The sequence below is a fragment of the Diadema setosum genome, chromosome 11 (genome assembly GCF_964275005.1).
Source record: "Diadema setosum chromosome 11, eeDiaSeto1, whole genome shotgun sequence".
Classification (NCBI taxonomy): Eukaryota; Metazoa; Echinodermata; class Echinoidea; order Diadematoida; family Diadematidae; genus Diadema; species Diadema setosum.
The window spans coordinates 12540857-12562143 of record NC_092695.1 but is presented as its reverse complement, the minus strand read 5'-3'; the positions used below and the strand labels follow the sequence as shown (position 1 = coordinate 12562143).

The 21287-nt window shown below is 37.7% G+C and overlaps 1 protein-coding gene across 1 annotated transcript; it reads left to right on the top strand.

The window, feature by feature from the left end:
- The first annotated feature begins 652 nt into the window (after positions 1 to 652).
- LOC140235144 (transmembrane protein 272-like) lies at positions 653 to 20295 on the top strand. Its single transcript, XM_072315180.1, has 6 exons — positions 653 to 782; positions 9986 to 10067; positions 13044 to 13160; positions 14474 to 14533; positions 17099 to 17317; positions 19706 to 20295. The coding sequence occupies exons 1-6, from the start codon at positions 780 to 782 to the stop codon at positions 19888 to 19890; spliced, it is 666 nt and encodes a 221-aa protein (XP_072171281.1). The 5' UTR covers positions 653 to 779; the 3' UTR covers positions 19891 to 20295.
- Positions 20296 to 21287: the final 992 nt, after the last annotated feature.

The window sequence follows — 21287 nt, the reverse complement described above, 5'->3', positions numbered from 1 at the left end:
ATTCTATGAGATGTCAAAGAGCGTGTAATTCTAAGGGGTATCAAAAGTTTATTTGATGAAAATCGGTTTTGAAATGGCTGAGATATCCAAAAACAAGGTGAAACAAAGAGATCCTAATAAAAGGCGTGGCCTGTCGCCTTTTATTATTATCACTTTTTTGGCTATCTCAGCCATTTGAAAACCAATTTTCATCAAATAAACGTTAAATCCTTTTTAAAATTACATGCTCTTTCATATTTCATAAGAGGTTTCTCATTTCACTTAGGAATGTTATAAACCTGAATCCCCACCTCAACCAGTACTGCAAAGTCCCTTTAATCACCTTTGAGTGTAGCCTTTTTTCAAGGCCCTTTCGCTGTATGGTGAAGAGAAGGTAATACTTTGAGTGATGAATAGAATTCTCATTGATGTACTGACCAAGACGCTATCAGCGTACTCAATCAATGTTCGGGTGTGGCATCTGATCGTGGCGGAGCGTTACGCAAGAACGCTTGTGCGAAGAATGCGCACTTATTCACGGGACGCACGTAATGTATCTATAGCTGCCACGGCAAGTTGATAAAAGCTGGCACAACGTACAGCCAGCATTCCGTACATCAGCAGGGTGCGTTCAGTCACGAGAAAGGAGGTGATCGGATGTTATTGGTGTTCGTACGCCATTCAACAGGACATACGAAGAGGTGTTTAGATAGTGCTATACCAACCCTTGACGCCAAAGTGTGTACCCTCGCATTCTGGGCCTTACCATACGCTACTTCCGGTGATAGCATCGCAAAAAAATGGTAAGTTTTGGTTACCACATGCATTATTTGGTCGTACACTGCTGCTAGTTGTACAGAAAAGGGCCGACAATATTTGCAAGATGACCAGAGAATGTAAGATAATGATTTCCGCTAAATCGATCTGTCTTGTACACAGAGACTAGGTAGGCCTACAACACTGTATGTATTCAGAATAACCTCACAGCCTGGATATCAAATAACCCTGTGTTAAAGACAGGCATTTACTATCAATTAACATATAAAACGAAGATGAGACATTATCATTAGATGCATGATCAGGTTTGTTAAGATCCGTAGGCCCTATATCTCATATCGTATATACTTCATCTTACGATGTATATAGAACTACCTCTCCGAGGTTCTGCACAATACAAGAAGAAGAAAAAGACTTATTTATTTAGCGATCATGAATGACTACTATCCTTTTTACTTCCACTTGACTACCAACAAATCTTGGCCATGGCATCCTGCCAAATTCTTGTTGTGAAGTTAACACAACAGTTAAACACGACCATATACATGCACGTATATGTTTCACATGCATCAACAATGAGCCCCCCCCCCCTCTCTCTCTCTCTCTCGCCTCCACAGCTATTATGATACATTCAAAACAATCTGTACAAAGTCGCTCGCCTTGCACCTCTTTCAATAGCATCGTTCTTCCATTATGATGGAGACAGCTAGATCGAGGGTAGGGCCGTACCTGTTTCCTTGATACCGAATTTACTGCTGAACAATGGAGTCGTAAAACGAAGCGTTAAGAGGTTTAGTATCATCATATCTCAACCACCCCCCCCCCCCCTTTGCTAAATTTATGTATTCAGCACAGTGGCAAGATTCGAACTTTTTTCCTTTCTCTCAAAGATTCATGTCTAATACAGCATGTTGTGTTGCTTGTTGCTATAATGTTCCGGTGTGCAGGATCATCTATTCATGCAGTAGGCTTACACGTGATTCCAGCCGCATAGAAAATCTACTGTTCAGGAGAAAACGCCTTTTCTTTCTTTCCCCTTTTTTTTTTTTTTTTTTTTTTTTTAGGCAAGCGAGAGATTATCTCATGGATATTCATTACGCAGGCTGTGTGAAGTCCTGATTCTCTCAATGCATAACTCACCACGCCTGCAACTTCTACAGTATCGTGTACCAAGGAGGTACCTTCTTGCATGTACGCGCATAGACGTGTGTGTGTGTGTGTGTGTGTGTGTGTGTGTGTGTGTGTGTGTGTGTGTGTGTGTGTGTATGTATGTGTGCGTGTATTTATGTGGCTTATGATATATCATGTTTATATGCGACTTTTAAGTCAATATCATTTTAGTAGAAATATGTTTATACCTGCACGGATTGCAGGCCTAATGGGATATGAGACATTCATTCACACACACACACACACAGCCACGAGATCTTAATCCAACATTGATCAGTGATCATCAAATTGAGGGAAGAAAAATACTTTCCTTTAATTGGTTCACCTAACAACACATACACCAGCTTTCTGGTCGCGATCTGAATGATCGGAGGAATAGCTTTAAAGATTTTCAGCATGATCGCCTCATCAAAATAATATCGCCATTTACATGCCCGCCTGATCACAGCCTGTGGTCTATAGTCTGTATTGTCGCCAGCATTTCGTGTTTGCAGAAGAGATCAAGCCGATTATTCACAAGGTCCCATAGATTGAATTTCATGCACGCGTAAACATCACTTCCCTCCCTTTATATGAGATTTAAGCTACGTTCATCATAGAATGAAATTTATAACCAGACTTAACAGATTTATTTCAGAAATATCGTTAGTGAGTTTTCATTATCGACTTGTTATTGTTGTTTTGTTGTTTTGGTCGGCATGATTTCATAAGGCAAATAATATGTTGCACATCGATTCCTTTTGGTCTAAACTCTAAATGTAATATACACTTTTCATTTATGATGATATCTTCAAATAGTAGTGTTAAACTGTGTATTTCATTCATTCAGAGGATGGCTTTATATTGTACGCGGTGCAGTGATTATGAATTTGAGGCACTCCATTTTAACCATCAGTGCACTTGATATCCGTTGATGCTTTCTTTAGTCGTTTGCTCTGTTCTATACAAAGTATGACCAGCATTTTCAAGCATTAAAAAAGCATTAGTTTTACAACGCGTGTGTAAGTTTCCATTTCATGACCTTGGATTTGACTATCCTATGTAAATTGTAAAGACACACAGCCGTATAAGGAACACTGTCTGTCCATATCTCAAGGGCGTAATGGAGAGAAGAGATGGAAATATAGATTATTTTATACAGATGGTGGATATGAGATACACTGCTAGTGAGAGAGGGGGAGGGGCGGGAAGGGGAAAGACAATACTTTATGTATAGATCTTCGAGTTTCCTGCTAGATGACAAGTTTTGTCTCACCTCCCTGCTTGCATTGAGCCTAGATAATGTAATACACGCTTGGCAGTGTAAAAGTACATTCCAAAAAGATTCATGTTTCTTACACAGGTTGCAAGTCGAGCTACATGACAAGCCTGGTCAACTCCTATAGCTGGACGAAAGAAAAAACAATCAGTACTATGATTTAAATCTCCATACAGGATCACTGAGAGGATAAGATAACGCTACTCAATTATTATGGTTGACGAACTTTTGGTTTTTCTCATCAAACGTTTATGAAATCAAAGTATACTACTCACGATATTTATATGAAGATGTCAGTGGGGGATTCAGAAGGGACGCACCGGGCGCGCGACCCCTTTTATCATTATTTAAAACAAAAGAAATATAAGGAAAATGGGGGAGGGGTGCGTGCGCCCCCTTTAATTTTCTAAAGGGGCCTCCCCTTTACCGAATTCCTGGATCCGCTCCTGGATATGCCTCGTGAAGGTCTTTCCTGTCATTCTCTCTTTGCTATATAGACTATCTGCAGCGGAAATCGCGTATAGGAATGGTTAATTGTTGATGGGGTAGGTTTGCTCAGTAGCTGATTGCCAGTTCAAAGTCATCAATTCAAAATCGTCGATTTAGTTTTGCTGGGGTTTGTATACGGTTGTCGGCATACATTTCCGATGTGCATAGGAGTATGCTAGCAACAAGCCTCACAGAGAAATGGATACATAGAATGTGACTATTTTCCCTAGCAGCATGATAATATGACCGTCTTGCTATCTTGTTCAGCGAAGCCTTTCAAAACATGCTCTATACACTGTTGTTTAAAGCAATAATTTGCCATTGTACCAAAATTAATGTATGCCGGCATTAACCATAAAGAAATGTAGCAAAAAAAAAATCAATCTCCTGACGCTGCGTGAGGCGTCAATTAACATGGCTGAATTTATCAAGAGTTGACTCAGAGGTATTACACTCTTGAGTATCATATACAGACTGCAAAACGCAAGTCAGTGAATTATAATAATATTGCGTTTATTGTACATTGTATGAAGGGTGAGTCTATTTCAGCGCTTAAACAATATGAAGAGTTCACTGTTAATGATGGGAAAGAAATAATAGCCATCATTAAAATGTCTGAAAACAAATTACAATTTGTAATGTATGGGTCATATATATAGGTCATTGTTTGACATTAAAAGTACTTCAACGGGAAAGAACCCATCGTGCTGATTTCATAAACGCAGCGTAAACAGGAGCAAAGCCAAATGTCATGTGGTGTTATTGTAAACATACAACGCGCGCTTTTAAAGTAGTGTATCGCCAAACGTTCTATATTTCAATACGTGCACGAAAATCATTATACGATCTACTCATGTAGTATAATTTCTGCATGTTTAGAGTTAGCCCCCTCACTATGTTGTGCACTGAATACGTATAGCAGTGATTGACGATGGTAGTGAAATAAACAGGATGTAGAACAGATCATATGATTTATCCCAACAGCCTTCGTATTATAGAAACCAACAGGATTTCACCACCACAACCTCTCCCATCCCAATACGCACACACCAACATAGACACATGACATAATTACATTACACATGATGTATCATAATATCATATCAATCAAAATGTAATACACACGTACTATTGATTAGGTGACAGGGCATTAGCTCCTGCGACAATTTTATTGCTGCGGCCTTACTTTTCTCCAAGGTCTGTAGGGTTAGGGCTGGGGTTGTGATACGGTTTTAGGTTAAGTTTGATGTGAGGATTAGGATTAGGGCTAAGGTTATGTTTGTGGGTAGAAATTTAGTAATGTTTGGCTTTGCGTGGAGATATTTCATGGGAGCAATATTGTCGCAGAAGCAGAAATATCATAGAACCATTTTGATAACATGGGATGGCTTCTGTGTGTGTAGGACAAGACTAGGAGTAAGCAAATAAAAGATACCCATGTTCCATTCATGACGCAAAAATATGCACTATTGATGGTGGTCTATGTCAAAAGAATCACAAATTCTGACTAAGGAAAAAGACACTCCCTTAAGAGTGATTGAATAGCTGTAGCCGGGAACAAATCAAACCATTCATGAAAGGCAGATTCCTGTCAAACCTATAAGGGAAGCACGTAGACCTATTTATAATACAATGCTCTATGTCCCTCTATATAGTAATCGTGTCCTCTTTACAAAGTGCATTATGTTTGTTTGAATATCGAGGAATGTACGAGTGCGTCTTTTTTATTTGTTTTGTCTAGGTTTTTTTTTTTTAAATCTGCAAGGTAATGTATATTTAGTCGTGAGGTAACAAGTATGTAGTTGAACTGGAAGAAACAAAAAAAAAATGGGCAACTGTTATTCTAATACATAGTAACTTAATATGAGGAAAACACCCAACACCCAACACCCAACACCCAACACCCAACACCCGTTGTGCCCCCAAGGCGCCGAGCAAGCAAAGTGGGTGGTTGCTGTAGGCCTACTGCTACTGCTGTACTGTGCACGTACAGCAGCTACGTGAGTGATGCATGTCGATCGTAAAGGAAGGAACAAGGAACCGACCATATTAGGGGCTAAAATGGAACTTAATGTTAGAGAAAATTAGCAGTTAGACCGACGAAAGTTTGTGATAAAACCCCAGTTATACTAGAAATTACACTTTGGCTTACAGCAATCTTTCTTACAATTGAGTTTATACCCAGACGGTCTCTAGGCATATCATATAGTTGATTGGAATGATAAGTTATGATTGATATTGCAAAGTTGTATTTCATTCGGGAGGAAGTTATATCAATTGATTTCAGTTAGTTTCTGTACATCTCTTGATAAAAAGAAGATATAGATGATTGCAAGTTGTCATTGACTTTATGGGCTTATAATTGATTTGGGAGAGTAACCGTTGATTTCCTTGACTTATAATCGATTTTAAGTTTTAATAAAATGGGGCCCAGTATAATAGGATCATTAAGAACATTCAGGGAGGTGAGTCAACATCAAACTTCCAACTTCTCAGTTCAAACGTTCAAAAAAAGTTCAAACTTCTCTGTAACATCCAACAGCTTGATAGGAGCTCTGCTGTACCGAGCGAGTTGGCAACCAACTGTCCGCACCAAAGACCCTCGTCAACATGTTGTTGACAAGACCAATCTCGACGCCATGCCAGAATCCAATGCTTCTTATGAACGAATTAAAGAAGACGGCACATGTACCCCATTCAATATTAAGTGCATACCGGTGGACATCCAAATCAGATCAAGGAGCTCCAGGTCCTTGATCAGATATGTTTCATTAAAGAAAAAAAATACTCAGAACGCCAATTGAATTATCAATTTACTGTGTAAGAGGCATGTTTATATTCACTATCACAGCACAGATATGGATGCATGGCTCAATAAAAAGAAAGATCCTGCCTGGAATTGTACGTTGTGACAACTGCTGATTCTTTAAGTTCTCGGATTTAACGTTATTCACTACATCAGGCCATCTGCAGGTCACGATTTAATAAGTCATTTTACATATATATAAGATGAATTCCTTGTTGTTCCAAAAACTTGGAAATCATGGGGGGGGGGGGGGTCGTTACTTCGCACGTGCTGGACCTTACCTTTATTGGAATGAGTTGCCTCAAGTAGTTATCCATTATATTTCGAATGCCGACTGTTTTAAAACTGCCCTCGAGACTCATTTGTTCAAAAATGCTTTCCAGAAGATCTGCATCTCTACATTATGCAATTTCTTATTTCTCATTATTGTTGTTCAATTTAGGCATATACTCCAAATTTGCATCTACACGTACATGTAATGATTTTTGTATTACATACAGTAATTCATTCTTTCTCTCTGCGCTAGCTTTGAGCACATTAGTCATGTACAATTGGCGTATTAACTACCCTGTATTGCTGTTGCTAACGACAAGTGAGATTAGCCTACATTATGCATTAATATAATATGGCAATAATGTTGCCTTGACTGTACCCAGAATTTGAAGTTCTGCCTTAGTGTTTTCTTTTTCACATCCTTGTCTAAATAAATGGCAAGTTTCATGAAAGCGTGGGTGCACAGAATTCACACAACCTCCTCCCTACTTCTCTGCAAGAATATTTCATTTTAAATCGGTCCATCCATGATTATCATACAAGAAATTCTTATTATCATCTCCCGTCCATACGTATACCTCAATGCTCAAAAATTCTGTTTTCTATAGATGCCCTTTGGTATGGAATGATTTACCATTCACAAAATCAATTCAAGAAGAGATATAAGTTGTATTTATTAGATTTACATAACTTGCAATGATTTTGCCACGTACAAAGCGATGTGTCACCTCATAATATATGTATGTGTGTGTGTGTGTGTGTGTGTGTGTGTGTGTGTGTTTGTTTGTTTATTGATATGCAAATCTGAATGAATTATTTTGTCATCGGGGTCCAACTTCATATAATGCAATCAGCCTTCATGTTGTGCCCATGCACTTTTATAATGTTTCTTTTCTATTTTCTCCTCTGTCCTGCAGAGAATTGTATGATTGTAAATGTGTTAATGTGTCTTTGTTGCGTATTCATCGTGATGTTTTTTTTTTGAATGAAAGTGTTGAAATAAAGAACTTGAACTTGAACTTGAACATTCACTTAACAAAACATCGGATAAAGACAAAATGCATTATACACAAACATTGTACAAGATGTCAATCTTACATTATGACTCGTGTGACCAAAAACGAATTCCGGGTTTGTTTGTTTGTTTGTTTGTTTGTTTGTTGTTGTTGTTGTTGTTTTAAACACAGTCTCGCAAAGTGCCTGCCAGCGGGGACACGATAGTTTGCTCAAGGCAATTGGGCACATTCCACCACTTGTTTCTTGAAAAAAAATAGTATATATATATATATATATATATATATATATATATATGATAAATAGGATAAATAATCATACATTTTTCCTTGTTTGTGCTCGCGCACACTTTTTTTTCCTTGATATTTATTGATTTCATTCAAATCATTGATAAATCAACCCATATATGGGTGTAACGTGAACAAAATCGGTACAAATGCAGTTCAAAACACACACACACACACACACACACACACACACACACACATATATATATATATATATATATATATATATATATATATATATATATATATATATATATATATATATTTATATACATATAGGCCTATGTATGTATTTTGTGTTGCGGTAATGTAAACTGATGTACGTGTTTTAACCTGCCATTCGTTTTGAATGAAACGGTGGACCCGTTTGTTTTTTTTTTTTTTCGTATTTGTTATTCTAACACTGTCTTGAACATGAAGCACACACAGACACACACACACACAGACACACACACATACACACACTCCCACACACACACACACACTCCCACACACACACACACGTTATACACATTACATATATAGGCCTGCATACATGTTTTAGATTGTCTTGGTGAGTCTTTGCTTTCAAAGCGCCCAGGTTTCGTTTTTATGCAAGCTGCATCATTGGAAAATAACGATGTACCTTAACACAAGGGGAACAACCAGGCAAATCACAGTCGCTTGTTTCAGACAACATCTGTTTGCACTTGTGATGAAAAATCCCCGCCCTCTTGCCTGAGAAATCAAACAAATGCTCCAGCCATGTGAAGAAAAAATAACCTTTGTACACAGCGAGTGAGTAATTGATTAGTAGCCATATGTACAGCTGTATCTGTACGGATTAGCATTTGTACGGAATGAAAATATTGTGTTGGTAAAAAGGGCGCAGGCAAAATTTTATCGCCTCAGTGTGCAATGAACCTTGACAGTGTGTATGGGTGTGATATTGAACGTCTTCTTTTTTTTTTTTTGTACACAGTTTGGACATCCTCAATCGAAGAAAGATATTTTAAAGCAAATTTCAGAAGTATTCAGATCTAGAAGTATTTTTGTTTTGCTTTGTTTTCGTTTTCCCTTCATGAGGGTTCCATTAGCAACTATACGACTCATACATTTTTGTTTTTAGACATGAATGCACAATTTAGTAAATGCAGTATACATGGACACAACGCGCATTTCAGTGAATGTTTTTATGACTAAGTGTATTTCTGGACCACATTGCATAATTCAATGAATCAGATATGACTGTATATATTTCTGTACCACAATGCACAGTGTAGAAAATCTAGTGTGAAAAGGTTATACTTCTACAACCACAATGCAAAATCCAATAAGGTTCAATGTATTAAATGCTACAGCCACATTTCAAATTGCATTCATCAGTATCATTTTTTATGACAGACGACGAACAGACTTTGAAATTGATGTTTCAGTTTAAAATTTGAAAATTGCCTTTTTTTTCTTGACATTGGCATTATAGTACGTGTATATGTGATACCAACCCTCTTGCAAGAGTAGGACAGAAGGGGGGGGGGGAGTTCTAGAAAATATCGAAACTTGTTGCAGTTGCACATGAAGGGAATAGAAGTGAGCTCTGAAGTAAAAGACCACATTTGAGAGTAGTGTGTAGGAACACGATTATAAAAGTGGTTAAAGTTGCAAGTGTCATGTTTTTGTCGTCGTACTTATTGCACAATCAATTTATGTTGAAAGTAGATTTCCCTTCCCACATCCCCTTTTCAGTTTACTATGTTCATGGTGTTACGATCCCAGCAAATTAAGTATAATCCAACTCTTCATTGAAGTCGAAAGTATATTCAAAGGAACGTTTTCATGGCAATGTACTGTCATGAAAAATGCAATGTGCTTTAAAGTCGTGGGTGTTTTGAGGTGCATTTGCTGTGGTTTCTGTTTTATTGTTATTTGTTTGTTTTTTCCCCGTCATTTCAGAGTGACCCTGAGAAGGCCGCTGACTCAACAGAGGGCATCTTACCAAGCGAGGCCCCACCGTCTTACGATGCCGCCGGCACAGGTAATGATGGGTTCCCCCTGGTTGTGCGATCCACTATCACTCACGCCACGACTATAGCCCTAATAGTACAGTTGATCGTGACAATTTTGTTCATGTCTACACAATCTGCGCCATTGTCCAAATCGTGATCTGAATCGTGAAGTAATGGCGGTTACGGCATCAAATCTAAAGCAGGGTTCCCACTATCATGCGATCTATTACGAACGCCACGATTGGACATTCGTAACTGATCGTGGAAGTTTCGTTGAACTCGTCTGAAATTTCACGTTTGGATACGAGCAGGGTATGCGAGACATATGTGTTGCTTCACTTGGATGCGATATGGTCACGATGGGTCTTTTGCAAGCAATACGATCTGTCACGATCTGGTCTCCCGTTCAAATACGATCCGATATGATTGTCCCGATTGAGTCCATGATTGGGCCCGATCTACCATCATCATTACTATCGGGATCCCCGATTTGGTGCATGCAGCTACGTTCTGATACGTTCCAATACGAATACCGCGAACTAATGCGGATTGTTGAGATAAGATGCGATGTCTTTCACGATCGGGATCAAAAGCGACCCCCATTTAAAGGTGCGATTAGACCCGAATGGGAATGTTATAGTCCGGCTGACGATGGATTTCATTGTTTCCTCAACTTCTGCAGAGTGATGAGGCCTTTACTATCCACAACCATTGATTATGGCAAGGGTTGACAGGTTGAGGATGATGAGAACGTGACCTTTGCAGTGTTGCGAATGACGATTACGTTATCATGAGATAGAAAACATCACCTTGGCCAGCCACAACCTCAGAAAGTCCCTCCTCTAATTTAACCTAGGAAAGAAATTGATAGATTATTGAATCGACGTGCTCATCCTCTCCCCCCCCCCAAAAAAAAAAAAGAATACACAAGATCAGATCATTGCCCCATCTTCTCAAGAAAAAAAAAAGATCAAGACAAATGTTTTCACCTTCCTTTGAAATACATGAAGAAAATAATTGTGTATGATGAAATTGAAGCTAAAAAAAAAAGAGGATGGGATCTTTTTGAATGCTAACATATTTATGTATTACGCTCAATATAAGAAAGTTGGCAGAACTGATGGCATTGCTTGTGTGTTTGATTTCATATTCGCATAGTATATAATTATCATATGCATTTTTATTTCAAAATGTCGTTATCTCATCATGGGGTATTGAAAGTTTGGTTGGATTGGCTTGATTTATTGTTTTATTTAACAGTGTTTAACAAAACCGACCTACACACAACAGAAAAGTGACTCCCATAAAATGATGTCACTTAAAAAAAAAAGTCTTTAGCAAAATCATAATGACAGTGACCTTTATAGTCATGAACGAGTGCCCTTACATCCACGACAATGGTCACTTTTCAAAAGTCACAAAAGTTACTTTGTGGGGTATGTTAGACATTCTGCTTCTGGAGGATGTTTCAGTGGTGCTGTTTTATATTTCATTGTACTACCCCTCCCTTATTCAACCTCGCGGAATACCAGATATATACGATTTGCGAGTATAATAAGGGTAAATGTGCAGAATAAGCAGCAGGAAAGTGAAAAAGTCGATCCCGATCAACACGATTAAGAAGCACGACTAGATAAGATTTGCTGCGTTTTGATACGAGCCAAGACAATCCGATGCGATGATCACGATCAAAAATTAATTGTGTTAATCGTAGAAAATTTTTGAACGGTCAAAATTTTTCTACGATTAACGCGATTGCCACGATTGACCTCAAGATCTGATAAAATCTAATAAGATCACCACGATTGCTTCACGATTGAGATCACGATTTCAATCGTGGCGCCAATCGTGATAGTGGGAATCCCGCTTTACCGGATGTAACGTATCCTAGAAAAGTTTGGAAAGGTACAAAAACTGTCTACGATCAACATCATTGCCACGACTGACCCACATCATGATAAGATCCGATAAGATTTGATACGATCACAATGATAACTCCACAATAATGGTCAATCATGGTGTGGTGGTGGATTACACGACAATAAGCCAGAATTGGGAAGGACTGTTGTATAGACGTAAGATGCAACTGACATGGAACCAGTATGATGTATGCATGGGCCTAAGTGGATTAAGGTTTTAGACTCAGTCATGTCCATCTTGTGAACCCTTGAGCAAGATTCAATGACCTTGCTGTTCCTTCATAATTGTACATGACAGAATTTCAAGGTGTAACGCATTGCTAATGAGGCAAGAAGAGTTCAGTGGAAAGTCTGACCTTCCCAAGCTGCTTTGCGAGGCTGATACTACCATGCATTGATTAGGCAGTTTCGACTACACTATAAGAAGCAGAATTGAATACTAGTATCATCTATAAGAGGAACTATATTTTCGAGAATGAGGTTACCTACACCGTTATCCAGGTATACCAGCAAAGTTAAAGCTATATACTCAGACACGTGAGCCGCAGCCAATTCAACAGTTCAAATGGAAATTGCATTTTAATATATTGGCCCTGGCGAGGTCAAATTGATTTCTCTGAGACGAGACACACTAGAGTCAAATTACGTGCATCATTAAAGCGACAAAATACTGACGAGAAACTGAGAAGCTGGATATGAAACCAAACTGCTTACAAAAAATGCAATCCTGAATGCCAGCAAGATTTTGGGCTGAATGAAAGGTTGTATTGTGGGTCCCGCCTATTATACCTTCCACTGCAAGGATATCTTAAAAACTTTCCACAACGCATTGCATGATCAAAGCATTGCATTGTCTATTCAGTACAAAAATTCGCGTATATGTATCTATCGTTATCTCATCCCATATACGCACGCAATGTGTCTGTAGGTACTATGCAAGTAGACACACAATTCGTATAATTCTGTGTTAGTGTGTATATAGTATTAAGTTTGTCTTGTGTCGTATACAAATTGAGCATTTTTATGGTCAGTGATGCTTGTGTAGAAGGTTTACTTATAAAACTCCTTTTTTTATCTCTCTCGCAGACTCTGCACCTCCACCTTCGTACCAGTCTCTATACGGCCAGCTCAAAGAATGCAAGGAGAAAAACAGCAACCCCGTCAGCTTCATGTCCGCCATGTGCAAACTGCTATTGAACACCCGTATGTATAGAAACGAACCAGTGTATGTGTGTGTGTGTGTGTGTGTGTGTGTGTGTGTTGAGTTTAGTTTATCTATTTAACCACGATAGAAAGCTTGCTATCAGCTAAAAGTTGTTTTTCAGCAAGGCCGTGACATGATAACAGAACATAGAAATCATACAATGAAGAGAATGCAAATAAAAACATGAAATAATAATTACAAACGAACGCCAAAAAAGTCACAAAGTGTAACAGGAAAAGTGTAACATGAAAAGTATATACAATGGACAAAAGAAATCAAATTGAAACTGAGGAAAAGAATTATACAGAAATACACAAAGGTTTGAAAAACTTACAATCATAATATCACGGTGCAAACAGATTAAGACGTTCAAAACGACAGACGTGTGTGTGTATTTGAGTGTGTGTTTTCTTAGTCATCGCTACTTGAACCTGCATGTCATCATTGAGTAGGCGGCATCGAAAAAGAAATCTTCAGTAACATTTTGATTATCGACAAAATCTATGCAGCATGTGACATGAAAATATTGCACCTTTAATTCATTGTGCATATTATGGAATCACATTCAGTGAAAGAAAATGTCATGACAGGGATGAGGATTAATTTGTCGGTGCATATGTTTGTGTACAGCCTAAAAAATAAAAGATGAGGAACATTCATCATAAAGCGATGAGGGCAATCACTCTTCATAGAGGAGTTGTTGTGGATCATTGATTAAAAAGACGGGCTCTTAATTGTAAAGGTGTCCAGTTAGAGTCCACTGGTATAGCAGCGGTTGTACCCTTCATAGCAAAGCACTTTATCCATAAAAAGACCACGCGAAGTAAGTCTAAAAAAGGGTGCATAATCCGGTGAAGTAGCCGCCCCAAGTACATAGACCCGATGGAAGATCATGTGCAGCTGAATATGAGTTATCCAGACATCTCATCAGATGGAAGATAAAACAATCAATCAATCAAACAAACAAACAAACAAACAAACAAACAAACAAACAAACAAACAAACAAACAAACAGAAGCAAGAGATATCGATCCAGTGCATGATGCACGAACCGAACTTATATTTCTCCAAACATCTGATGACCCTTTTCTTAGAAAAAAAAAATATTAGTGACTGACAATACATGCTAGATTTTTAGTGCAAGGAAACTATTTTTTTTCTTCGGAATACAAGCAAATACTGTAATTCAAAATGTACTCAAATTTATATTCCAAACTACTTTTTTTTTCTCGTAACTACTGTGCGAAAGAAATGAAAACATACAGAAGTATTGTATACTTTTATTTTCATTTCATGTCTTTCTATGCAATAGTTTGCGTCACCATCTTGATGGCATTGGTTCTGGCGATTCCCATTGCAATGATTGTCATTGGTAAGTACATATGAATTAATTCTTCGATTTCACTTTATATAGATCAGGAAATCAGGTTTCAAACTGGTTATGTATCTCACTTATAGTAGAAACAGCTGAATATGACATTATGAAGGAGCCTTTTTTGGGGGGTGGGGGGTGGGTAGGGGGGTTGCGCCTTATAGGACGCCTTGACTCCAGGATAAAACGCCTTCTTAGTATATTAACAGACAGAAATACACACACACACACACACACACACACACACACACACACACACACACACATGATAATAAAGAGAGAGAAAAAGGGGGGGGGGGAGGAGAGCCCATATACATTTTCTATTCGACTGAAATGTTGGGAAAAATTTGTTAGGACATTCATTGATGTTTTCCATGTAGCAGCACTCACCCTATACTACGCTTACCAGCAACTTCGTGAACAATTCCCAATTCCACAGCACAGCATACTCAAAATAATTCTCAGTTCATATCTTTCTTTCGAGCGTTTTTGTTTCTCTGTTAGTTGTATCAAATAATATTCGAATTTTGTCATGGAGAAGATGTCTTCTTATGCGAGACTGCTTAGTGACCCGATAATTATGGTGATAATGATGGTGACGAAAGTCGTTTATCCTTGCAACAGTTCGGACTCGGGTCAAGTCTTCCGAAAAGTCCAAGTAAATATCGATTTGAAAAAAAAAAGCTCCAAAGCAAGCCAAAACAGGAGAGACAAATCTGAAACAAAGTTAACAATGAAAGTTTCTGTATAATAGTACAACTGTCTAAATTCCCCAGAATGAGATGAGGGACAAATCCAAAATTAGATTGAAAATCTCAATCTGGTAGATTTAGCAGTGAATCTATTTTTTAAGCCTCATTTTCGATTTGTCCCTCACCACAATATTAAATACAGACTGATTTCCAATATAAGGGATTTAGAGAGAAATCAATGTTCAAAATATAGACTTATTATTTACATGTTTCTTTGAGACAGCCATATTATCCGTCAAGCTGATATGAGAGTAAGCTAGTATATCTTTCTGCATAATTATATGCCATCGGTTTTACATATTTCAACAAGAGAATATTCTTCCCACCCATTACTATCTGTACAGTGGTTTTGTAATGCAAAGGGTATTCTTTGCATACACGCACACACATATCACACACACATATATACACACACACACACACACACACACACACACACACACACACACACACACACGCACACACACACACACACACACACACACACACACACACACACACACGCTCACGCAAAAATCTTTGTATAGGCCTACCGTGTAGTGTTACATTGATCGACGTACGCAAAGGTTGATGAAGTACGTCGTACCTGGGAACACGTGATTATAGTCATTGTCAGTGGGTGAGCCCGCGATTGGCTAATCATGCAGTCAAGTGTTCTATGATCACGAGATCCCCGGTGCATCTGTCAAATTAAAAAAAAAAAGGGGGGGGGAAGAAAAAAGAGGAAATTGTATGAAGGCAAAACCTCAGTTTCCTCATCCAGGCGTCCTATGCTGATACCACACTCCATACTGTGTATATAAAGTCTGTATTAAAAGAGGGGGGGGGGGGAGGGGTTATCATGTATCTTTTCCTTGCATTCTCTTTCGTTATAACGTGCATTCACACAGGCGACTTGCAGTGCGGCTATTCTTTTGTGCTTGTGTCCGTCGGATAATAATGGAGAATAGACCTATTTTGATCAAATGCCACACCACCTTGTGATTACAGCATCCTTCTACTTTTAACCTTATTGGAGAGGCATTGAAATAACATTGCAACCCTGTAATAAAACATCAGAATTGGATTTTATTTCATAAAAAAGAATGTCATTGATTCAATGCGTCAATTTCAATAATAATATTTACCCGCTGGATTTTAACACATTATGTACATAGCTTTATCATGAAAAACTGGTTGTCATTCTTTTTTTTTTTCTATTCATATTCTATATCCTCTGGTGCATGTCACACGTCAATTATTGCTTCTGCATGATGTCTATTCCTTTCATGATTAACAAACTTACTGCCTTCTGAATGAAAAGACATTTTCTTATACAAGCCCGATATGATGATATTTCATGATATAATGATATTCTACGGATGTAAATCATGGAAAATTGATTATTTTCTGCATTGTTAGGAGAGGTTGATATTTGTGGTCAAGGTTTCAGTATTTTCTCGCTATAGTATAACACAACAAAGGGCATTTAGACAAAACATGCTGCATTATGAAATGCATTTGACTACACAAGAAAAAAAAAAAGGAGAAATCATTGTAGATGCATGAGGCAAAATCTTACCACCACAATCGGCTATAAGTGTTGTGACAATGAACAAAGAAATTCATTATTGATATATGATATCTGGGTCGATGAAATGATACTTTATACGATTTCAAAAGAATAATTTGGTGCAGATCGAGAAAGTAAATGAAGTGTGATTTCTGATTTCACTCTCCCTCTCCTCCCCCCCCCCCATAAAAAAAACACGCCCAAAACATTATGATATCAGTTTGCACTTATGGGCCGTTCTGATCACGTGATCATTTGCAGGCGCCACTTACAAAGACGACTGTCCGGTGCAGTACCTGATCCCAATTTACCTGATCGTGATGGGGGCCGTGTACTCGTGCAAGAGCCTCATGGACCTCAAGGTTCGCTTCCAGCGATCTCGCCTGCCGCCCGAGGAGCAGGAGAGCTTCCAGCCCAGCACGGGGGAGAGTGCTGTCAGCAACATTGTGGGCCTCTTCCTCTTCGCTTTCTTCATCGCTGGTAAGACACGTCACGTCCAGTTTGTTTGTTTGTTTGTTGGTATGTTTCCGTAAAATTCATACTTAGACGAGTAGACTATTGATACAGCAGATGAAGATACGTAAAATATCTAAAACATATTTCAATAACAAACATTATGGAACAACGAATGGATATTATGTCTATTCCAACTCTGTCTATATATTAGGGGTCCCTAAAGAAAGGCAGAGAAAGAAAGATGACACGCTATTCCATTCCCATAAACGCAAAGTAAGGGCTTGAATCAGCAGCACTGGCTGTCAGCCCATATCGTGGCTTACCAAGATTGTATCCCCTCATTGTCCCTGATATTTCAAAGTTAAGCTTTCCATATCATGAGGAAAAAAAACTGACAAAATTGTTCTAGACGACAAGAATATTTACACGGCTCCTATGACGTATTGGAACAGCATGGAAAAGACATGGAAGCATGGATTCCAGATTTTGGCATGATTAGTATAGGAGTGAGTTAATTGAATAGCTCATTAATTGATATTTTGGGGAACAAAACAGAAATCTGAAACACTATTATAGTGAATGTCAATACTATAATAAACCGGCATTTCGACATGCTTGAGGTAATCTGGATAATTTTCAGTTCCTTCTCTGTGAATTTTGTCTCCATATTGCAGAATCATTAAAGGGGCATTCCGGATGATTTTCATAATTTCACATCATGTAGTACATAAATCAACAGGTCCATGTACAGATTCGTGGAATTTATTGTGGTCCTTGAGAAGAGAAACCAATGAATTGAAAATCTTGAACAAATTACACTGAACAGTGCTGATGACATCAGAGCCTCATATATTTCAGAAATGTAACAGTGTAATTGCATTACAATACCGCTTGCTCGACAAGTTCACCTGTGAAAAATCTATGCATGCCTTCTTCTTTTGTTCTGCTTCCTTGAGCCCCAACTCATGCATTCTTATGGTGAGGCTGTCATGTCATCATCCTTGTTCATTGCAATTTGTTATAAATTTTGAAAACATTCTCATTCCTTATCCCAATCACTGTAAATTCTGCAACTCTGTATTCAGTTTGATTTATATATAGTTGTTCAAATGTAAAAGCCTGAAAATCATCCGGAGGTCCCCTTAAATTGTGCTACGGGTGGAAACAAAATTGGTGATTCGTGAGCTTTCTACTTGAGTAGTGAAACTGTTCTTTGAGGTTGTGCAGGAAACGTGAATTTACAATAAAACTTTTTGGTCTGGTCACTTCACGAATTCATTTAAATTCATGAGACGCGATGAGGACCAAGTGACGAATCGTTCAACTGAAGCGGTTTGCTTGAATACATTGTTTTTTGTCATTCGCGCCCAGTTTGCGTTCATTCGTTGCCTACATGTTGAGCAAGCCTCAGGCGGGCTTGCTAGATATCTTTTTTTTTTTTTCTTGTATGTGAGTTTACATGCATGAATTCGTATATCATGTTATCAAGTTGGTTTATCTGAATGAAACAAAAAAGCGCTATGCCTTTAATTAGATATAATTGTTACCATAGTTTTGTTTTTTCTTAGTGGCTTCTTCAAATTCAAGCTGGCGAGTATAGATTATGGAAGATTACTGAGTAGTATTATGGACAGAAAAATGTCGTCTCAATAATAATATCTAGGTCGCATGTGTGACTCTCTATAGGTAATGTGTTTACATACATTAATCGCCAAAGTGCATACACTTCTTCACACACCATGCACACATAATTACTTTCACGGTATTAAAAAAAAATGACAAATACAATGCTCTTACCATCCTGTCCGTTTTCTCTTCCTCTTCATTTACCATCCTCTTCAAAGCCAGGCTTCTCCTTCTCCTAATTCTCTTTATTTATTTATTTATTTATTTATTTATTTATTTATTTATTTATTTATTCATTTATTTATTTATTTATTTATTTATCTATTTATTTACTTGTTTGTTTGTTTGTTTATTTGTTTATTTATTTATTTATTTTCATTTATTTGTTCATTCATTTATGTACTTATTTATCTATTCATTTATTTTTGCTTCCTCCATTTCTCCTTGTCTTTTTGTTGTTGTTGTTTTTTGTTTTCCTCGGTCAATTTTGCTCCTGAGTATGATATCTCTTTTACTTCATTGTCCTTTTCGTTTTCTTCTCCTGTTAAATCCTCTTCCTTTTTTCTCTCTATAATTTCCCTTACGTTTTTATTCTTCTTCATTGCCATCTTGTATTCTATACAGTATTTTGTGTCGTTTTCTTTGTTTCTTTGAAAATATAACGTGTTTATGTGAAACATGATCTAATGATGTACAAAAGGCGGTTCTGCAGATATAGGTATAACAAATTTTTTACTCTTTGCCATCTATTTTCTCTTTGAAAATGGATCTGTTTGTGCAAACCAGGAAACGTGTGGATATACGGCATATATGCACCGAACACAAGTAATCCCAACGGCCCTGATTACTGCAACCCCACGCTGTATTACTTCTCGTTCTGGGTGACCACAGCTGCCTACATCGGCATGGCTCTCGGCTGCTGCTGCTGTTGCGGGGCCGCTTGTGTAGCTTGCATGTTCTCCGGAAACTAGCTGGGACTTGTGCTCTTTACTCTCCATATCATATTTATGCAGGGATGAATAGATGGTCGTAGCAAGAAGGCTTTGTAGGTTTTCATTCTGATACGGATTAGGCGAGTTGCTGTACATTAGATTTAAACACGTTATAACGAAGTATAGTCCAGTGAATTTCAAAAGTGAATGAAAATAACTATGCGTTATCCATATGCGTGCATATACAGATCGATGTCGTTGCCTTTACTAACGCTAAGTAAATGTGAAGTGCCTTCTAAGAAATGCAGGCGATTGGATCAATATAAACGATCTACTTCGTGCAAAATGGATATATATATATATATATATAATATTTTGGAAGAGAATTACATTGTAATTAAGTTGTGAGACTACACTCAAGTTTCACAGAAGAGTGTGAGTGTTAAGGAGGGTCAGAATGATAATCAAGACTGCTCAGAGAAGATGTTATCGTCGTAATATAGATCTACGCGAAAGGTTTTATGAGAAGCATGTTTTACACTGCAGTGTGAAGTATTTTCATTACACTTTCATAATGATGGACAATCATTGTTCTTCTGTATGTTGTATTAGTTAGAGCTAATTAGAATTCAACATGCTAGTTCTAGAAATGTCTGCAACCATACTAAAATATTTTGATATATAGCATCTAATGCCATAGTTATGAAACAATGACCGACTTCTTGCAGAAAAAGTTTTGTTTGTTTTGTGGTTATAATCATCCTTCTTTCGATAGAAAGCCTGATGTTTCATTTTTGTATGAAAAGAATAAGCCAAAAAATATTCGAGAATCTACAATATTGCGTTGCATAGCGTAGCAGATTTTTCTCTTTTTTTTTTTTAAGGAGCAATGTGCTTCATCAAGTATATACACGGTGGGTTAAATTGAGACGCAATACTTGGTTTGTTTGCTTGTTTGTTTGTTGGGGGAGGGGTTGCAAACAAACGAACAAATAAATAAACCAACCAACAAATGAATAAAACACCAAGCAAAAAAACATAGCAAAAAACAAAACAAAAAACTAGAGAAACTAAAAATAAAACGAAGGAAGACGTCGCATGGAACCATTTACGATGGACCTTCTGTCTGTTTCTCCTGCTTTTATGACAACGATTTTAGTTGCGGGTTTGGAACAGAGTGGACAAACTAACAACAAAAACAACACAACAACAACAACAACAAAATCTCAAAAAAGGAAAAATATGAATAGGTGTCAAAAGTTTACTGGAGCCACAACTCGGCTTATCTGGAACCATCGATTTATTCACTATGTTTTCCGACAATGGCTGAACGTTCATGTTATTATCTTATACTCTTTGAGATAAAGAGAAGACCAAAAAGTAATATAAAAAAGAAGATCACATCCTGTACCCGATATACAAACTAATCTCACTAG